Consider the following 15,417-nt stretch of genomic DNA (forward strand, 5'->3'; position numbering starts at 1 on the left):
TGAAAATGAACTAATCCTGATTCTCAAAATTATTTGCTGCGATACACTTTTGTATCATTTGGCGGGAAAATATGCAAGCACATGGGGAAGTTGTGTTTATTGGAGAAATACCGAAGGAAAAACACAACAGTGTTGATGGGAAATCGGTTAAATTGTGTGGAAGGTACTGATACTGTATCTTGCTTATTTACTGATAATACAATGCTAAGGTTTAGGCCTGGGATCTGAAGTCTAACGAATTGTGCTAAGCATGTATTTTTAGCTCATCCGCACCTGCCCGAATTATGTCATGGCGCAGCGTCTGTCGAGTGTCGTACCTACTTTCAAGGTCATCAGACATGTGGGTAAATGTGTCTTGACACTTCAATGGACTTATGAAAAACCGAAAGTTTTAGAATCTTGTTATGAATAGCTTCTTCAGTTTGTGATTGAAAATTACATTAAGGTAGCAGAGTACAGTAGAAATGGCCTGATCCTAAAAATAAAGGGCATATCTCGTAGATTCATCCTGCACCAACACCCAACATATTTATATATATATATATATTTATAAATGATATCTTCGTGTTTTGTTTTATTTATATTTTTACCGTCGCATGGACATTTATCGCTATATATATTTATATAAACTGCATTTTGAATACATTTTTGGCCACAGTGCAAGGCAATCACGGCTTATAGATTGGTGATTCCCATCTGTGCGTCTCTCTGCACACTATAAGGTTATATTAGAAGAATGGTTAAGCTCAGGTTCCAAGTTATTAATTATCCCACATCTACAAAACTTGCTTGGCTTATGTATCTACGGATGCTTATCACATGCGAAGCTTCAGATGCTGGTTGTGACCTAAATTTTCTGCTTCAGTGACCAGGTAAAGAAGATTGGTTAAGGTCAGTTACTAAGTAGGTAACTACTTGTTGTACATCAACTAAACTTGCATGGCTTATGTATCTTAAAGAATGCTTATAATATCACATGTGATGCTTTACATGAAAATGTAATGTAGCATTGAATTTGGCCATATTGGCGGTTTCTTGTTTTTAGAAGAATGATTTTTTTTTAAAGTGTTTCTCCAGATTTTGGACTTATGAAAACCATGGTTACCACATCAAAAAACACCCCAAAACATGCAAAAAAAATGTTTTTTTCTTTCTTAAAACCTGTCTTAAATTAAATATCACTACTAGGTAACAGAAATACTCACACTTTAGCTTAATAGGTCATTTTAGTGGATTTTTCACAATATTTACCCATGTGCTGAGTACAAAAATATCTGTTTACGTGATAGCTCGAGCCAAAACACTTTTCTTACTATAAGTGCTGAGCAGGCGCCACATCCACTCCTGTGGAATTCTTGTTCTTTTTAAAATTTTGATGCATGTAAAATTGTAGGGGTTATTCATTGTACAAAATTATCACCCATGGTCACCGAATGCTACTGGACACCGCTACCTAACCTACTTTCAAGGTCACAGGGTCAAATATGTCAAACACTTAAAACAACTTCTTCTGAAGAACCAAAACTGCACAGTATCATAATATTTAGCTGGTAGCTTCCTGGAGCCCGACAAAGTTTGGGAGTGGAAATGACCTACTTCCAAGGTGACTGGTCACAGGTCAAAAATGGCAGAAACTGCAAATGGTTGCTTTTGAAGAAATGAAAGGCAAGTGCAGAGCGGTGCTTGTCATGCTGGACTTGTCAGCTGCATTTGACGTCATCGACCATGGCATACTTAATTAACGTCTGGAATACTCTTATGGAGTGACTGNAAGTGAACGCTATTGCCAAATCCTGTTACTACCAGATCAGGAACATCGGCTGTATTCGGCAGTTTCTAACTGCAGATGCATGCAAGATTTTGGTGCATTCACTTGTTACCTCTCGGTTGGATTATGGTAACGCCCTGCTCTGTGGTATATCTGACAAACTAACTAGTCGTCTGCAGAGGGTCCAGAACACTGCAGCACGGCTAGTTACTCGTACTCGAAAGAGAAAGCACATCACACCTGCGCTTTATTCGTTGCACTGGCTACCTCTACGATACAGGTTGCAGTTCAAAATACAACACATACAAGGCACTGTATGGAACAGCTCCTCAGTACCTACAGGAGCTTGTTACCCTGTATCAGCCGTCAAGATCACTGCGGTCGGAGTCAGAATCTTTGTTGTGTGTCCCAAAATCTCTTTCTGTGACCTACGGAAACGNAGTACCTACAGGAGCTTGTTACCCTGTATCAGCCGTCAAGATCAATCCGGTCGGAGTCAGAATCTTTGTTGTGTGTCCCAAAATCTCTTGCTGTGACCTACGGAAATGGATGCTGTGGGAGGGTTTCAGCTACGTTGTGGAATAGCTTACCATCTGCTATTAGGAAGTCAAATACCCTGGCCCAAGTTCAAGAGGGACATAAAACCTCACTTCTTCACGTCTGCATTTTAGAATCTTTGCAAAGACGTCATGTAAATACCACCCTTTTATTTGTTCAATTATGTGCGCATTGCTTGTTAAATGTATGAAAGTGATTGCAAGCCTTTGTTGTTTGTTTTCACAATTATAACCATTACTATTTATCCATATGTTGTAAAGCGCCTAAGAGTAATTTTACAAATTATATAGGGCGCTATATAAATGTTGTATATTATTTATTTATTATTAATAAGGCATATAACGAGTAGCTTCCTTAGATGGAGCCCGGCAAAGTTTACGAATGAAAATCTTGTAACAGGTTGTTTTGAATAACCAAGAGTCAAAGGTAAGGATTTTTATCCTAGAGATTTTATCAAAATCAAATTTCTAATTTGATATAGAGTTAGGGATTTATCTAGGCCATTTTTACTACTTTTATTCTCTCTTTCCCCCTTTGATATCTTGTGAAAAAAATCCCCTTTTCCTATTCAAATTTTCCCTTTGGAAATATTTTGATACACACATTTTTCATGCAATTATTGTTTTTGAAAGCCAATAGAACACATATCCATGGGCACAAAAAAGATAAAGATAAAAGTATCTGTTCTCTTATCTTAATTTTTTCCCATTATAATATTTTCAGTATCATTTTTATCAAAACAAAGCATCGGGTCAATTTTTAGCTCATAATTCTGTACATGTAGACATGTAACATGCCAGTCATTTTCCCCCTTTTTTGTTGAAAGGGTAGTAACTTCTAAAAGCAGGATAAATCTCAAAGAGTGTCCTTGGCCCAATATGTTCAATGTTGTATAAACCATGCCCCACCCCAATGAGGACGGAGGGATGGGTGTTGCTGAGAAACTGAGCCAATATTTGGAAATATTTGTAATACAGTATTATATTTAAAGAGAAAATTTTGCTTTGACTGTTTAAATATCCAGATGAGTGATACAGGCCCTCTTGGCATCTTGATACGTTAAGCTCACTTGTCCCGGAGTGCCTGAACTTGTTGATATCTATGATATTGATTAGTCGACCGTCTTCTGTCTGTTAATGTTTTCTTTTAGACTAACATCTCTCAGAACTGAATCGGCAATAGGATCGTGAATTTGTGATATTACCAGGAGCTTGAGGAAGTCTTTGAAATTACCTGGTTTGACCTTATCGGAGACGTGGCAGATATTAATTGCACATAGAAGGCGCTTTATGCCACAGGTGTTGGGACACACTGGACACATTAATAGTAATATGATGTGTATATATGATAGTGCTATAATATAGTATACACATCATAAAACTATTAGCGAGTCTAGCACCTATGCTTTATGCTAGAGAGAATTTCCCTTTAGCTCAGTTGTAGAGCGTCCAATGAGGGACCTAGGGATCACAGGTTCGATCCCGGGGAAGCATACGTTTTTCTTTCCTATTACAAATGGTGTCAGTGGCCCTAACTGTGGTGACGGGGAACCTGCATTGTGGTGTTCAAGGGCAATCACTTTTAAAAAGGGGGGAGTAGTGTGGCAGATACTTACTGTACATAGGATAACGGTCCCTTCTAGTTTCCTGCTAAAGGGAATTTCCGTTTAGCTCAGTGGTAGAGCGTCCGACTAGGGATTGCGGGTTCAATCCCCCCCAGTTGAAGCACTCAGCTCTCTTTCCTGTTACACATGCATAATTAAAGACAGGATATACGTCTCTGACCTAATTGGCACGGGTCAACTTCGCTTAAAACTGTTTAGCAGGGGCGCAAACATTTTTATAATGGTCCAAGGTCAACCTAATCCAGGGTGAAAGGTTGGAAAAAATTGTATTTGAGTATGAAATGTAGACATTGAGACCAGAAATGTGAGAGTCTACCCTTTGTTTTTTGCTAATTTTAGATGAGCACGATAAGAGTCGAGATCCATACACCATTACGCTTTATAGATCACAGTAAAACATGACAAGCACCTTAGCTTGGAAAACAAAACAAAGTGTAAATATTTGGCCAGAAAGAAATATGTGTTTCCAGTAACATGTTGGAAAAAATTTGGGGTAAAAATTTAGTTTATATGGTTTATAAAGAAGATCTTGCTTCTTTGAAAATTGTCTTCAAAAGTTAGAGGGTAGGCACAAAAAAAGGGAGGGTAGCTATATAGGGTTAGCCGAATCACCAAATATTTTTACTGGCTTTAGATACCTAGGATATTCAGACCCTAAATGGAAAAATATTATGTCAACAAAGTGCATCTTGTTCATCATAAATACATTGTTTTTTTTAGGCTGGATGAGCACAATTTTGAAGAATGTCGAGCAACACTAACAGACCCACAGACTTGTGCGAGTGTAACCTTGGATACGTCTCTTGTGGAACCGTTTGATTCACACATTGGTGCCTTATTCCAAGTCATTGGGGAGCTTGAATACAGTGAGAAATACAGCAGTGTTGTGTTGCGGACCCGGGTGATTCGATCAGTGGATGGATTAGACTTAATCTTATACAGGAATGTGATAGCTACACAGAGAGAATATATCAACTCTCGTACTGAAACATAAGTCATAGTGTCTCGAGTTTTGTATCAATGATATCTTAGAATACAAATGTTTTTCTATTTCATAAAGATTGTTTTAGTTTTATGCACTTTATGGAATATATGTGGGAAAAATACTACACATAATTAGGATTAAAGGGAGGGGGGGGGGGGATCTTAACTGATTACAGTGTACTGTAGGAAGTCTGGACATGTTAAGGAGAAGTTTGCCTGTATAATCAGATACCAGAACCACTTCTAATTAATAAATGGAAAAAAACCCTATACCCTGGAGTTGTGATTGATCCTTAACTTTGCTGTTACTTTTCAAGGTGCTGAAAGAGACCAAATCGTTAACCCTGTATAAAGAGACAACTGTTGGGGGGAAATATTAATAATAATTATAATAATTTGAGGTTCTTATTTACCGCTTATCACAACCTAGTCCGTAGGCCGTCTCGAAGCGATTCATCATTTACAGCTGAGTAGACTGGAACAAGCGGGGTAAAGTATCTTGCTCAAAGATGCAATGGTCACGAGTCCGGCGTCCTACCACTAGAATACTGTGCCTCCTTATATTCCAAACATTTGAACAGGATAACAACACCCCTGGAATTAGACTTTTACAAGTTAAAATGGCAGTTTAGACCCCATTAATTCATTATGTCCTGCTTTTCTAATGTGAATAGGCGGTTGTCTTGTGATTGATTCTTTGATTTTGATATTAGTTTTCAAGATTCAAATAGAGACCAAATAGTTAAACCTGTAGAGACCAGTCCAGTAAAGTGTCTCCTAGTGGTCTCTGTTATCTGCTCAGTTCACAATGAAATAACTTCAATGGTGAACATTAAAAGTGGTCAAGTATTTCCTATTTGATCCCTGGAACACATGCCATCAATATCCAAACTAATTGCTAATTAAAAGAAACAAAAAAGACGCTTCATATTTCTGAAGTTATGGGAAAGGATAGAAAGATTGTAAAATATACCATTGACATGAAAAACACAAGGCATCACAAATGCTTTGAGGTGATGTCATACATGTACTTCACCAATATGTGACCTTGAATATTTGTAAAGATCATTTATTGGGACAAACTTGGTAACCGTTCATCCTTGCATGCAACTGGCCAAATATCATCACCCTGGTTCTTGGTTATTCAGAAGTTTACTATTAATGGTTTTTTTATTATGTTCGACCCATATACAACAACAAGATACAAGATACAAGAAACTTTATTTAACGTCGCATATATCAAACATAGAAACATTAGCGCTGTAGCACTATTTTTGCGACAAACATGATAAAAAGCAAACAGAAAACAACAAACAAGCTATACACTCACAGAAAGCTAGCAGATAATCAGTAAAACATACAATAACATAGCCGCATATAATTAGATATCACAGGCACTAAATGTAAAGTACTATACTAAAAATGATGTAAAGTGGTAATAGTGAAACACCTGCATATCACAGGTGTTGCTATATGATGGGAGGGTTAAAACACTTCAAGTGTAATGGACATACATGCTAATATAGCAAAAGAGTAAAAATTGACATAATATACACTAATATAGTGTAAATTAAAATAGGACGACAAGGTCTTGTAAGTAAAAGATATTGAGCTATAATGATGATTAGAAGAGAGGGGCTTGAAACTATGCTGCCAGTTATTGGTATATAAAAGCGCCATGCAAAGCAAAAGTTAAGATAAATAAATAATAGATAAATAAAGCAGGTAACTAGTAATAAAGACTGAAACACTGAAAGAACATTAAAACTCTAGACACAGGTACAGATACGACATGAGCAAACGGGGCCATCCCAGGAGTGCAGCAGTCTGGCAAACTGGATAACTATCCACCTTCCTCAAATGGTTTGGCAGAATGTTCCACACCCGGGCGGCGTCGTAGCGAAAAGACTTCAGTCCATACCCGGTTGTTCTTACTATTGGTAGCTCCAGCTGCCTTTCATACCTGAGGTTATAAAAAGACGATTTCATGGTTAAAAGATTACATAAATAATCCGGAGCTACATTGGTAATAATTTTAAAAACTGCACAAGCCATGGTTTTCATTCTGTTTAAATGAAGAAATGATAAATTTGCTTTTTCTAAAGGTTCTAAAACTGGAGTTGTGTAGTCATTGTGTAGGTTGTGATAAAGCGGTATATTTACCTCGAATTATTATATTATTATCATTATTATCAGATTAAGTGAAGCTCGGTTGCTAGTTAAATTGCATTGTGCATCTGTGTATTTTCTATGCTAGCCAAAATGAATAGTGACATCCTAAAAAAGTCCCTCGTTATAGGGGAAAGAATTATCTTGAATTTGGTGATATCGTTTCGATTTCTTGGAAATTTATGTAATGGGTACTTATAAAATCTTAACATGACTTGATATTGAGAGAATAGAAGCTGATGATGCCGATAGCAAAATATATAAGAACCGCAACGTCAGAGGTTGGAATTATAATATAATAAGGCGAAAGTGGAAACTAATTATATATGCGCGACCTGGGTCACGGGTCCGAGGCCTACGTGGGACAGTCGCCAAGATACAGGCCGTAGGTCGGTGGTTTTTCTCCGGGAACTCCTCCACCTCCGCAACCTGGTACGTCCTTAAATGACCATAGCTGTTAATAGGACGTAAAACACAAACAAGGCAAACCAAAAGCGCGACCTGTCAGTCGTTTACAAAATGACTTCCTATGGAGACGGAGGGGCTATCACTATAGGAATGGGCCATCTTCACACAGCCCTCAGACTACAGCAATCTATCGTAGTAAGAGCTAATCGTATGGCAGACAATAGTACTCAAGGAAGCAGAGAGTGCCGCAACAGAGGGCAATACATTTAGTATTTTGTCTGAGATCAATTATGTTCCAACAATGAGCATGATTGATTTTGATTTAAACATATTTTATTTGCAAATAATACAAAAGGGATAAGACACAAGTTATAAAACTTAAAGTTTGTCTTATATAAGCGTGATTGATTGGGGGAAATGTTCAGAAATAGATTGCAAATAACAAATCAAAACAATATCCGTGGATTCCGTCTTAAATTTAACTGATGGACGAGATATTTGAAAGTAATACCAAACTCCTTTGCTTGATATTTAATGTTTAACGAGATGTAACGTGCACAGTGTTTTTGTCACACATACATGTTCTGGGGCTTAATTGAAGAGCTTACCAGGACAAGTAACAAAGGCATACCACATCCTTCAGTTTTGCTTTTATATTAGAAATGTATTGACCACGCCAATGATATACCCTCAAGAGATACCGAAGTATTAACCGCTTATTTCGATCTTTACTTATAGTATGACCGACAAAGACTGACAGCTTGCTTATACGCTATGTAAGGACGATTTTGACTTTTCATTCGCGAACATTCTCTTTCTTTATAGCTACACCGCTGTGTCCCCGCCTACGTACGGGGTAAACGCATCGCAGCTGATTCGAAATTGATTTAAAAAGGCTTTGTCGTCTCATGATCATTGCCGTTATAAATGTTTGCAACAGCCAAACTTAGCACAGGTTTTTGACACGAGGTACGATAGTCTAGCGGTCGGACGCCGGGCTCGTGACCTTCGAGTCACGTCACGGCACTGTGTAACTGTTGTATCCTTGAGCAAGATACTTCTCTCCGCTTGTTCCAGTCTACTCAGCTGTAAATGAGTACGTGGTTGGGCAGTGCTAGAATTGTTGAATGCTAGAGGCACACCTGTACCCGAATTCATGAAACCGTTCTCATCCTCGAGTATGACTATTACGTGCTCAAGCCAACATCCTTTAAACATGATAAAATTATGTAACAGTCAAAAAGTTAACAGTAAAATTGGACAACAGTATTCGGCTTGAAGTATCTCTAAAGTTCTTGTCGATCATTGACAAAGTGTTATTAATTTTTATTATTTTAATTCGGGAACAAGAAATTGGACTTGAGCACATGTACAGGACTCGAGTTTGAAAATGAGAACAGTTTCATGAATACGTTCTCTGGTATCATTCTTCTTGTACCTTTTCAATAGTTACTATATAAATATTTTCCTTGTTGACATTTTGCCATATTTCCATCAATCTGGAATTGAATTGCAGTTTCATTTACCCTCGGTTTCCTGACATCGCAGGGAAAGGGGTAAGTAAGCATTAAAATAAAATAAAAGGGAAAGGGGTAAGTAAGCATTAAAATAAAATAAAAGGGAAAGGGGTAAGTAAGCATTAAAATAAAATAAAAGGGAAAGGGGTAAGTAAGCATTAAAATAAAATAAAAGGGAAAGGGGTAAGTAAGCATTAAAATAAAATAAAAGGGAAAGGGGTAAGTAAGCATTAAAATAAAATAAAAGGGAAAGGGGTAAGTAAGCATTAAAATAAAATAAAAGGGAAAGGGGTAAGTAAGCATTAAAATAAAATAAAAGGGAAAGGGGTAAGTAAGCATTAAAATAAAATAGAAGGGAAAGGGGTAAGTAAGCATTAAAATAAAATAAAAGGGAAAGGGGTAAGTAAGCATTAAAATAAAATAAAAGGGAAAGGACTTGGTATAAATTGTTCAGCGTGTGCCCAATCCCACTGCTAGTTACATTGGCAATAAAACAGGTTTGAATCAATGAACTAATCAAGACATTATGTTTACGTGTACAGTACGTTTGTGTGTCACTGCTGTCCTTGTTATGGAACTCTGATATCTGTTGATGCAGACTCTCGTCGTGGCGGGCATAATATGTGAAAATAATCGATAAACCAATCAAATTTATGTTTACTGATCCAATGATATCGGCGAAGAGTTTTGGTCAGCATCAACAATAACGTAATTAAGGTAATGGCATTCAGCTCGATTAGTATGGCCATCAAAGCAGAAAGTTCGAACAAACTCAAATGAAAAGGAGCTGGAGCGACGTGGTGAAGAGATGGACACAGAATTATCCTGAATAAAGTTGCCACCTTCAACAAGTATAGCGTGTTTGACATACCAGAAGTGTTTCGCTTTATACAATACGTGTTTCTCGAAGGTTCACCAAACCTGAAAGCATGGTATATGAATATAAACCATGCTGTTAACTAAGATGTACGTCGCGAGGTCGTATTATAAAGTGACCCTAGCTGTATTTAAGGATGTACTCATTTGAAATAAGAAAATGTAAAGAATTGTAAACCATGGTTATTTTAAAAGAATAATGTGGAAAGGACTAAAAACGCTATAATAATGATACCTTATGGGCATTGTTAAAAAAAATATGGCCTCCTGAAAACACCTGGATATTTACTGTACCCAAAACGGGACACTTGTGGGAAAAAGGCCCAAGAAACTCTCATTCAATGCAAAGAAGTACTTTTAATGTATACAGTTTTCATTTGATAATACTTTTCATGACAATTAAACTGCATTAAGCTTTATTGGCTGCCGATTATCGTCACTTTGACAATTTAAAGGTAAGAAGATTTACGTGCCGTGCGACGCTATTTATTTGGGTATCATTTTCAAAAGTCTATTGTATCAAAACTAATGCTAGTTTGGAGAAGAAATTTAATCAGAACCCTCCTTGACTCTAAAATATCTCAACTATGCATATTTTCTGCCGATATTGATCGTTTATCCCCAAATATTCTCAAAAATACCAGAGGTGTCCCTTACAGTAACGCCGGTTCAGGGGCCTACGTAATCTGATGGATGGTATTTCGCGTTTTTTTTTTTTTTATAAAACCACGTGTCCGAAATATTAAATTGTGATAGAAATGAAAAGTGGATAGTTTCTATTTATGAAAAATAAAATGAGAAATTAATTTTGGGTGTTGCCCAAAATGTTAAACCCAGAAAAGGACTAAAAAAAACTAATAAATTATAATTGTCATGTCGGTTGTACCTGTATACTACTTTCTGGCACCAAACAATAAATAGAACTTCATTATTTCTGAGATTGTGACAATTGTAATTACCCTGCCGGGCAGAGTGAGGTGAACTATTTTTTCTGAAGATATAAAACTTAACTTGTTGAAGCACTGCCAAGCGTAGAAAGCTAGAATTTATCGGACATTATTTCCAATGTCAAACAGATCGAAGCAGGCATAGAATAGTTTTTCTGAGTTTGCGGTATTATTCCAGGTTATATTTTATAACATAGAGTATTCATATTTTATGATGGCCGAGCGGAGCGAGTGTTAACAAATTCTCTGAAACAATGGTAAACATTTAGGTTTTTGGTTAAAATGTTGATGTTTGTGTCATGCCTTTCATGTGCATGTAGTTAAGGCGAGCATTTTGGCAATTAAATATTGATTTATTTTGTCATAAATATGAATTATGATTTGACTGTTTGTCTTTTATTGTGAATTTGTATGCATGCATATGTACAAGGGCAACACCTGTTAAAAGGATAAATATATACATGCCAGGCTTTTATGCTAACATTGTTTATTATTCACCTGATAACGTGATGCTAAGGTGGATGCTTTATTGTCTTTGACATTTTTGAAATTTACAATTTTTAACAGCTATTATAAATCACTCCTGGTGATCATGCGTACAATGTACATGAAACAACAGGTGAAAATACAGGTTTATCTATCATGAAATGGACTCTACCTTTGAAATAACAATAGCATATATATACCTAATTCCAACAGATGATTTTATCCTCTCTCTAACAGACCGGGTGATCACCACACAGTGATTTTAGAACGATACGATTAGGTAGACAGTCCGTTGAGCGGCTCATTCCCCGAATACCAACTCTGGAAAATTCAAAGGAAGGTGTTTATATAGGAAATCCTTTGAAGTTTAGTTATAGCCTGTTTCAACAAAGAATGTCAACTCATTTTGTAGATATGATACTAAAGTCAATAATAAAATGGATAGAAAGTTTTTATTCATACATATAATAACTGTAATACACATTTAATACAGCACTAAGTAATAGAAAATAATCATTTAATATTGATATTTACATTATATGGAGAGAAAAAAATAGCATTACATTATATGAAAAATAAATTTCCCTAATTCAAGCCAGATTGATACTAATGTCAGCAATAAAATAAAGTTTCTATTCATACATATAACAGTAATACATATTTAATACAGCACTAAAGGATAATTATTAAACATGTATATAAACAGTAAACCACTAAATGAAGCTGAAGTTTCTAGCACAAATCACATTCTCTATATATATCACTCAAGTCTCTAGCGCAAAACACTCTATCTGAAAATAAGTACAAGTTTTATATGACAATAATTATAAGAGAAATCACACAAGTCTGAAAGTACAAGTTTAACTAAAACGATGACAAATTCTGAATACAAAATTCACATTCACTGAGTAAAGAAGTTGATGTTTCCAAGTACAGATCAAAATATGATAATTCTCCAAAGTGTGCTGCTGTTTTTTACATTACCCATTTAACAGCTTGGGATCGGAACTCTAAATATTATTGATTCTTTTGCAATTATTAGCAGCTAGTGATTATCTGGTTAGTTATCAGAAGAACAGCTTGGGATCTGAACTCTAAATATTAATTATTATTTTGCAATTATTAGCAGCTATTGATTATCTGATTAGTTATCAGAAGTTGATTTACCTGTGATTCACCACTGACCTGACTGGAGACCCTACTAATATATAAACAAAAGAGGATTAGTCCCCTATTGTTTAGAGTATAAGTAGTGGACTCCTTGTTTGGGCAACTGCACCCTTAGGCATATATAGATATTCAAACTGCTGCTTGCCATAGAAAATAATATAGTTCACAGTATATAAGAAGAAAATCCCATATAAAAAAAAAAGAGGAAAATCTTCAAAAACCTAATTCCAGATTATTTTTGGACACTGAAAAAAGGATGTTGCCCGGGCAACACCCTGGGTCCGCCACTTGATCTTAGTCCGTGGTTGTAACATATACAAAGATCTGGATTGATTCTAGCAAGTTGGCTAATTAGCACGTGTAAAACATATATCATACTCGTTACTTCTTGTTGGTGTTCAGCGTGCCTTTGTATGTTAAATTGTTAATTTAGTTGGGAAACGAATGTTCTCTTGTTATATATTTATAATTACATAGTTACCTCAAGAAAGGGCAAAGGTCAACAGTTGATCATAATATTTCAAATTATATAATAAATTAATGTCACATACTGGGGCCTGTTCGTTTATGCGGAACAACCGGTTTGACCGTTTATAAATGTAACAATTTCGGGTATTAATCCTGGTGGACCTGCAAATGTGTTTATGCAGGGCTTGCAAGGCTTTGTCAAGGCTCGCCTGAAAGCAGCATTAGATTACTCGGTCCGACCTTATTTGATAAACGAACAACTGTGGTCCGACCGGTTTGGCCGTTTAAACGAAAACGGCCCTGATAGCTCCGGCTTAACCTTAACCAGAGACCTAAAGTTAATTTAGGTCTATGCCTTAACTAAGGCTACATTCGCGTATCCCGGTTGAAACGGTACGTGTGGCGCAGAAATTTTCCACTAGGAAACGAACACACTTGGACCGTTCTATAAGCAGAGCTAAAAATCCACAGTTTCGGAGAATAAAAAACAATGTATCAAGAATATTATATCCTTCTCTCACGCGTCCACTAAATTACATACCGTATCTTATAAATTACATGTGACTTGACATTGTTTAAGAAAGAAATAACGCAAATTGGCAATAGTCAACATTTTAGTTTCGGTCAGGTACGTCTGGACCCCTCAATCTACACGTACCAAATTTTCCTGAGGTCAGCCTCGGTCCAAATCTGTAGCTGTCGTTTTCTGTACAGGTTCAACCGTTTCAACCGGATACGCGAATGTAAATTGTTCATATTCTAAATCACACGAACGCTTGTCTGGAAATTTGTTTACAAGCGTTGTTAAGATAATGATCCATTGTTGCTTATGGATTCAAGATGGCTGCGATATCAAGCTTGAAACTTGAAGTTATCTACGGTAAAATCTCAATTGTTTTGATTATCATGAATTGGCACTGATGAAATGTGGTCTATCCGTGTACATTCTGTTATACTGTTTCTACATTAATTCTGAGTTAGGCCGCTTGGTGGAAATATTTCAATCATTTGTTGTATGTAGCGATCATGATCAGCACACACCATTTTGTGGTAGGACCTGTTCGTCTATTCCTACTTGTTAAAATGTTATAGAATGTAAAGATGATATACAAATGTTAATTCAAACATTGATAGTCATTTTTAAGGCTTTGTCTTTGGATGTGTAGATATGTCTGTAACTACGGTCGTGTCCTTGACGTGTTCTGGTGTCTGCGGGGATGAGATTGTTAGTGGTATTGCTACTTGTTGGTGTATTATTTTGTAGAGAAGAATAATGTGTGTTCCTGTTCTGCGTGCATGTAGTGTTGGCCATTGCAAGTTGTGTATCATATCTGTGACTGAGCTAGTGTTGAGGTATTTGTTTAGGACTTATCGTGCTTTAAATTACTTTGTATTACTTTAAAAAAAATTACTAACCAGCATAATCGAACAGGACCAGAGTTTGTCTCTATTTCAGAAATTAATGAACAACTCTGGGCCTACATGTCAAAATATAGTCCAGATGACCCATATATCTGCTATCTATAGTAATTAACAACTACAATATAGTTCATCTGTTATATCAATCTCTTTTTTTGTCTAGAAAGAAAAACTGTAACTAAGTATTGGACCCTTTTTTCCAGCATGTCTTTAGGTTTGATAAATAATTTCTGAAAAGTATGCTTCAACGGTAAAATAAACCCAGCAAATACCAACCTGAGAAACACCATTGAGAAGACACAGAGAGCAGCAGCCAGGTTTGTCACAGGAGAGTACACACATATACACCAGGCACAGTCATCAACATCATTCACTCGGATGGGAAAGTCTGAAGCTACGACAATCCAAAGCTCGACTGACCATGATGAACAAGATCCAGAACGATGACCTGGTGGATATCCCAGCTGATCAATATACCTCAAGTGGCGACACAAGAACAAGAGAATCTCATAGGCTGCATGCATTACAGGCAAATAAGGAATATTACAATCAATCCTTCTTCCCCAGGACAACACAGCAGTAGAACAGCCTCCCACCTGAGACGGCGACTGCCCCAACCCTGGCGGCCTTTAAGACCAAGCTGGACAGCCTCCCACCTGAGACAGTGACTGCCCCAACCCTGGCGGCCTTTTAGACCAAGCTGGACAGCCTCCCACCTGAGACGGCGACTGCCCCAACCCTGGCGGCCTTTTAGACCAAGCTGGACAGCCTCCCACCTGAGACATTGACTGCCCCAACCCTGGCGGCCTTTAAGACCAAGCTGGACAGCCTCCCACCTGAGACAGTGACTGCCCCAACCCTGGCGGCCTTTTAGACCAAGCTGGACAGCCTCCCACCTGAGACAGTGACTGCCCCAACCCTGGCGGCCTTTAAGACCAAGCTGGACAGCCTCCCACCTGAGACAGTGACTGCCCCAACCCTGGCAGCCTTTAAGACCAAGCTGGACAGCCTCCCACCTGAGAC

General features: G+C 37.2%; 2 protein-coding genes across 2 annotated transcripts in view; both read left to right on the plus strand.

The window, feature by feature from the left end:
• Positions 1 to 50: 50 nt before the first annotated feature.
• Positions 51 to 5,196, plus strand: LOC110461513 (CST complex subunit TEN1-like). Its single transcript, XM_021514997.1, has 2 exons — positions 51 to 163; positions 4,671 to 5,196. The coding sequence occupies exons 1-2, from the start codon at positions 72 to 74 to the stop codon at positions 4,942 to 4,944; spliced, it is 366 nt and encodes a 121-aa protein (XP_021370672.1). The 5' UTR covers positions 51 to 71; the 3' UTR covers positions 4,945 to 5,196.
• An 8,579-nt stretch (positions 5,197 to 13,775) lies between these two features.
• Positions 13,776 to 15,417, plus strand: part of LOC110461510 (BAG family molecular chaperone regulator 1-like) — a 23,790-nt gene continuing 22,148 nt past the window's right edge. Inside the window, exon 1 of the mRNA XM_021514995.1 lies at positions 13,776 to 13,855. Within this exon, the coding sequence (XP_021370670.1) occupies positions 13,816 to 13,855 (40 nt within the window). The 5' untranslated portion in view covers positions 13,776 to 13,815. The remainder of the gene's footprint in view (positions 13,856 to 15,417) is intronic.

The sequence above is a fragment of the Mizuhopecten yessoensis genome, unplaced genomic scaffold, assembly GCF_002113885.1.
Source record: "Mizuhopecten yessoensis strain PY_sf001 unplaced genomic scaffold, ASM211388v2 scaffold10631, whole genome shotgun sequence".
Classification (NCBI taxonomy): domain Eukaryota; kingdom Metazoa; phylum Mollusca; class Bivalvia; order Pectinida; family Pectinidae; genus Mizuhopecten; species Mizuhopecten yessoensis.

Bases quoted from the DNA above. Each gene is read 5' to 3' on its own strand.
- LOC110461513 (XM_021514997.1), top strand. From the start codon at position 72: ATGCAAGCACATGGGGAAGTTGTGTTTATTGGAGAAATACCGAAGGAA. The intron at 164-4,670 runs GTACTGATACTG...TGTTTTTTTTAG, and splicing joins TCGGTTAAATTGTGTGGAAG to GCTGGATGAGCACAATTTTG.